This window comes from Arachis ipaensis, chromosome B10, assembly GCF_000816755.2.
Source record: "Arachis ipaensis cultivar K30076 chromosome B10, Araip1.1, whole genome shotgun sequence".
In the NCBI taxonomy this organism is placed as follows: Eukaryota; Viridiplantae; Streptophyta; class Magnoliopsida; order Fabales; family Fabaceae; genus Arachis; species Arachis ipaensis.
In genome coordinates, this window is record NC_029794.2 from 135152733 (window position 1) to 135159351 (window position 6619).

A 6619-nucleotide genomic window follows, 5' to 3' on the forward strand; every position below is an offset into this window, starting at 1 on the left:
GTCACCAACTTCTTCCAGGATTTTCTTACTTTTTGACACATGTACTAAGCCTTCTGCAATCCATAACCGAACTTGTATCTCTTTTTCTAAGACTGAGTTCTTTGGAAAAATTGAACAATAAGCAAAGCAATGTTTCAAAGGAGCCGGAAGGAAATGATAGCTTAGTAGCAGAGCAGGTTGCACTTTCAAATTTGGCAGATCACAAATGTTACTTCTAAGTACCTTATTCCAATCATTTCTCGACAATTTGGTGCGAAAAAGACCCCCCAATTCAACTGCAGCTAAAGGCAAACCATCACATTTTTTCACAATTTCTCTTCCAATTTCTTCTATGTTGGACCTTTCACTGGAATTATTTGCTCCAAATGCGTGTTCGGCAATCTTCACTATCAAGAGATGTCAAATGGAAGATAGGAAAGGTTTGCATAGCAGAGTATTCAAGTTATCAGTATTTGTTGTTTTTGAGGTAACCGATTCAAGCACAGTCTTAGTGACCCTGAAAACCATCAAAATCCTTTGAAACACATGCCCATGCTTTTAAATCAATCTTGTCTTTAACTTCATCTTCTTCTTTCCAATAAGTGAAACATTAAGCTTCCTTCTCCTAAAGAAGTCCAAGAACTCATTGGAAATGATCTTATCCAACAACACCTGAACAGAAGCAGAGAGTAATTCCCCTCCCACAATAGCGGCAGCCATATTTTCTTTGGTTTAAATAAGACCCTATAAATAACAGTATTAGTTTACAGGAGAAATAGTGTATTAATAGCACACAAATTTCTCACAAACAAGTTTTTTTAGTATTTGATGGATTTACAATTATATTTTAATCAGTTAATGATGATTATTCTTAAGTAATTAGTAACAAGTTAGAACAAATGAATAGGACAAAAATGTAATTTATTGATTCTATCAGCAGATGTTATTACAGTCTCTTCCTCTAATTTTGGACCTCACTAATTAAAGAAGAGAGAAAGAGAGAGAGAGATGAATTCTTACCTTAGAAGTAGAATTTAATCCGAAACTAAATGATATGATTAGAAGCAATTAGCAACAGAGCTTCTCTCAACTAAGATACTTCATTTCTTTCATATCCCGATCCAGCTGCTTCTTCTTTGATGAGAAGTCACTCAAAACTCAAAGTCAAAATCAACATCAACCTTAACAAAAAAATCAATAAACTAATCTGTATTATTATTATTATTATTATTATTATTATTATTATTATTATTATTATTTAAATTTATAATGCCAAAACTACCTTTGCAATTGCATTTTGAGGGTATGCACATGGCGGCTCAACACCCAACGGCGGCGGTCCTCTTGTGTGAAGTGGTGATGGAGATCCTCTCTTGGGTTCCAGCAAAGCCTGTCACGCGCCTGAAGCTTGTGTGCAAGTCATGGAACTCCATCATCTCCCACCCTCACTTCGTCAAACTTCACCTTCACCGTTCGTCCAAAAATGCCATCCTCCTGTTTACGCTAACACAACCGCTCACCCTCGGCGAAGAAAGAAAACAGAGCATAGTGTTGAGTAGCGTTGAATCTTTCATCCAAAATCCATCATCCGCTCTTGATGCTCAAGAGAATCACCACTCTCTACACGTACAAGACTGGGTTTCGGGTTCATGCAACGGGTTGGTTTGTTTGGCCCGTATTCTTTACCACCCCAACAACCATATTTGCGATATCTGGTTTCGTTTATTGAACCCTCTCACAGGGTTTATTTCAGAGAACTCGCCGTGCTTAAGTGTCAGTATGCATACTGCTTTTGGGTTTGGGTACGATGAGTCAAGTGACAGTTACAAGGTAGTGACTGTCATTCGGGATTCTTCTGGAACAGTAACTGCGCAAGTTTATAGCTTCGGTGGCAGTTCTTGGAAGAGGGCCAACAGTTTCCCTGCTTTTCCGTTTTCTGTTGAAGATAATGGCCACTTCATCGGTGGCACTCTTAATTGGCTAGGTCTCCGTAACCCACATGGAGGTGCTTATGATTGGGCTGATGTTACACTTGATATGTTAATGATTGTTTCTTTTGACCTGAAATCGGATACAAATAAACAGATTCTGCTTCCAAAGGGTATCGATGAGATCCCCGGTCAAAAGCCAACTCTGGGAGTTTGGGAAAATAGCCTGTATTTTCTTCATGATTACAAGAACACTCATCTTATTGCATGGCAAATGAAGGAGTTTGGAGATGAAAATTCTTGGACTCAATTGCTAAAGATTAGTTTTCACCATCTCGGTGTTGAAAGGCTATTATTCCCGGAGTTTATATTTGAGAATGGAAATATCTTCATGTTGAGAGGCCGGCATCGTTTTGAGGAAGTTTTTTATGACAGAAGAGATAATAGTGTTAAACGCGTTAATATCTTGGCCAACAATTGTTACTTCGATATATTTGATTATGTTGAGAGCTTGATTCAGCCTTGTTAAAATTTGGTTCCTATTCAAAGTGCTTTTGTTCTGTTATTTTAAATTCTTATATTTCATGTAGGCACAGCAAAGTTCATGTCATTGTGATTATTTTGGGTGTTTTCTTATTTTAGCTACTTCTTTGTTGTTGGGTCCAAATTTGTAGACAGTTCACTTTTATCATGACTATTTTAACATCTTACGAACTTAATAAAACATGATGTATATAATAGTCTAATAATGTTTGGTCATCACTTCAATCCAGTTTTAGTTTTTCAAATTCAACATGATGTATATACCTTCATTAGTTTTTTCCTATGTGACTATGTAAAGGTGGGTTTGATCCTGTGTATCTCCATTTCCAATAGTATTGGAACCAAAAAACTTACGTGTCAGAGTATTGTTTAGTTCTTTTTTTATTCGGAGTAAATTTGTCATGCAGTATATGATTTCTTGGATCTTTAGATACATATCTAATAGAATAGCAACTAAAATAAGATTGCTTTCTTAAATTGTTACATATATGTCTAATAGGATGGTAACTATGTGTATTCTGAATTTTGTTGCTGTGAGATAGTTAATACAAAAAAAAGACGATGAAGTATTGCCTAATGAGAGAATTTTTTGTCATTGAAAAAGTTATATATCTTAAAATGCTGTTGTAGAGAGACGGTTGGGAGGGGAGGGGTATCATAACAAAAACTTAATGAGGGAGCTGCTTTTAGAATTGATCATACCATATGATCGTCCGAAACGAGAGGAAAAGACGTTTCGCACCTTGGCACTTTCATTCAACCATTCCTTGACAGCAGGATTTGTGATCTGCTTCTCCTCGGCATCATTTAGAACAGCTTAAACACTCAGTAATGTCACCTTCATCTTTTCAAGAAGTGAAACATTAAGCTTTCTTTCTCCTAAAGAAGTCCAAAAACTCATTGGAAATGATCTTATCCAACAACACCTGAACATAAGCAAAGAGTAATGCCCCTCCCATAATAGCAGCAGTCATATTTTCTTTGGTTTAAATAAGAACCTACAGTTACCAGTAAATAACAATATTAGTTTACAAAAAGTGGACTAATTTTAATTTTTTTAGTTGTTGATAATAATATCGGAAATACTACAGTTTAACTTTTTGTTTTGTTACTTAATAATTTTGTACTTTTTAGTTGCTCCACCTTATTGTGTTGAACTTTTTGTTTTAAAAAAATAATCAGAATAGTCTTGAAATAAAACCACACACAAATTTCTTAATATTTGTTAATGATGATTATTCTTAAGTAATTAGTAACAAGTTAGAACAAATAAATAGGACCAAAATGTTGTTCATTAATTCTATCAGCAGATGTTATTCCAGTCTCTCCCTCTAATTGTGGACCACTAATTAAAAAAGAGAGAGAGAGCTGAATTCTTACCTTAGAAGTAAAATTTAGTCCGAAACGAAATGATATGATTAGAAGCAATTAGCAGCAGAGTTTCTCTCAACTAAAGATACTTCATTTCCTTCATATCCAAATCCAACTGCTTTTTTTTATAGAAGTAACTCAAAAATCAAAATCAAAGTCAACGTCAACGTCAACCTTAACAAAAAAAATTAATAAACTAATCTGTATTATTATTTTAAAAGTTATTTTTAATTTAATTTAACAAATATAAATACTAAACCTTTTAAAAATAAAAGCTTTATCAAACTACCTTATAGTGCCAAAACTACATTTGCAATTGCATTTTGAGAGTATGCACATGGCGGCTCAACACCTAACAGCGGCGCTCTTCTTGTGTGAAGTGGTGATGGAGATCCTCTCTTGGATTCCTGCAAAGCCTGTCACGCGCCTGAAGCTTGTGTGCAAGTCATGGAACTCCATCATCTCCCACCCTCACTTCGTCAAACTTCACCTTCACCGTTCACCCAATAATGCCATCCTCCTGTCTACGCGAACACCAACTTTCCCCCGCGACGAAGAAAAAAAACGGGGCTTAGTGTTGACTACCGTTGAATCTTTCATCCAAAATCCATCATCCACTCTTGATGCTCAAGAGAATCGCCGCTCTCTACACCTAGAAGACTGGGTTTCGGGTTCATGCAACGGGTTGGTTTGTGTGGCCCGTATTCTTTGCCACCCCAACAAGGATATTTGCGATATCTGGTTGCGTTTATTGAACCCTCTCACAGGGTTTATTTCAGAGAACTCGCCGTGCTTACGTGTCAATGTGCATACTGCTTTTGGGTTTGGGTATGATGAGTCAAGTGACAGTTACAAGGTAGTGACTGTCAGTCGGGATTCTTCTGGAACAGTAACTGCGCAAGTTTATAGCTTCGGTGGCAGTTCTTGGAAAAGGGCCAACAGTTTCCCTGCTTTTCCGTTTTCATGTGAAGATAATGGCCAGTTCATCGGTGGCACTCTTAATTGGCTAGGTCTCCGTAACCCGCATGGAGCTCATTATGATTGGGCTGCTGTTACACTTGATATGTTAATGATTGTTTCTTTTGACCTGAAATCTGATACACATAAACAGATTCTGCTTCCAAAGGGTATCGATGAGATCCCCGGTCAACAGCCAACTCTGGGAGTTTGGGGAAATAGCCTGTATCTTCTTCATGATTACAAGAACACTCATCTTATTGCATGGCAAATGAAGGAGTTTGGAGATGAAAATTCTTGGACTCAATTGCTAAAGATTAGTTTTCACCATCTCGGTATTGTTAAAACGCTATTTCCAGGATTTATATTTGAGGATGGAAATATCTTCATGTTGAGAGGCAGTCATCTTTTTGAGGAAGTTTTTTATGACCGAAGAGACAATAGTGTTAAACGCGTTAATTTCTTGGCCAACAATCTTCTCTTCGATGTATTTGATTATGTTGAGAGCTTGGTTCAGCCTTGTTAAAATTTGGTTCCTATTCAAAGTTTTGCTTCTGCAGCTTTTTGTTCTGTTATTTTAAACATTGTTGTGTGCCTTTCTCTTATTATTTTGGTGTGGCTTGTCTTATTCGTATTTCCGGCGGGTCCAAACAACAAAAATAATAAAAAAAAAAATTAAAAAAACTCTTCCTCCCCGTTTTGGCAAGTTACCCCCATGGCTGCTCTGCAACATTCTCTAAGTTGGGATTACAAAACATGCCGCAGCCATTCACTAGAAAAGAAAGTTGTTCTGCAATTGGACAAATCCTAAAATTAGCTCTGTCATAAATTGTTTAACTAGGTATCCTTTAAAAATTTTACAACATTCAGCTTTTTATTACAATAATTAAAAAAAATTAAAATAAACACGACTAAAAATTATGAATAGATTTATTGTCTTTTTAAAATTAAATACACATTCAAAATACAATCTAAAAAAACTAAAATTTAAAATTTAAAATTTAAATTTTTGTTTCAGATTTAATATATTTAATTATTAATATATTATAATTTAAATACATATCTAAAAATCAAATTATTCAAAATTCAAAATTTTGATTTTAAAAATATAAAATAAACCTTAAACTATCAAATTATTAATTAAACTCGTACAAAACACTCAAAGAAGCGCGTTTGCGCCATGTCGAAAATTCAAAGGCGCACATGGAAAACTCAGAGGTGCACATCGAGAAGTCATTCTCCGCTGTCGTTCATCCAAAATCGAAAAGTGCACATGGATGTGTTTTAAAAATATTTTCTGTATAACATCGTAATTTTAGATGTGTTACAATTAATTTTTAATGTTAGTCACCAAAAAAAAATTATTTTTTAATGTTTAAATTTAGATTTTAGATTTATGATTTTGGATGTGTTTCAAAAATATTTTCTGTATAACTTCGTAATTTTAGATGTGTTACAATTATTTTTTAATGTTTAAATTTAGATTTTAGATTTATGATTTTATATTTTCTGTATAACTTTTTTCTGTATAACTTCATAATTTTAGATGTGTTACAATTATTTTTTAATGTTTAAATTTAAATTTTAGATTTATGATTTTGGATGTGTTTTAAAAATATTTTTTGTATAACTTAATATTTTAGATGTGTTACAATTGAAAAAGAAACTACAATTGAAAATATTTTAGTTTATGTATATAATTATATTCGACCATTCATAATTGTATTATTAACATTTATATTGTATTATTAAAGTTGACTGATTTTAGATGTGTTTTAAAAATATTTTGTATAAAATATCATACTATCAGATGTATTATAATCGAAAAATAACAACACAAT

General features: G+C 34.0%; 2 protein-coding genes across 2 annotated transcripts; both read left to right on the plus strand.

Annotated features, from left to right (window-relative positions):
• On the plus strand, positions 1291 to 2543 carry LOC107621195 (F-box/kelch-repeat protein At3g23880-like). The gene has a single exon (XM_016323230.2). The coding sequence runs from the start codon at positions 1291 to 1293 to the stop codon at positions 2434 to 2436; it is 1146 nt and encodes a 381-aa protein (XP_016178716.1). The 3' UTR covers positions 2437 to 2543.
• LOC107621194 (F-box/kelch-repeat protein At3g23880-like) lies at positions 4159 to 5304 on the plus strand. The gene has a single exon (XM_016323229.1). It carries the CDS (start codon positions 4159 to 4161, stop codon positions 5302 to 5304), a length of 1146 nt encoding a protein of 381 aa, XP_016178715.1.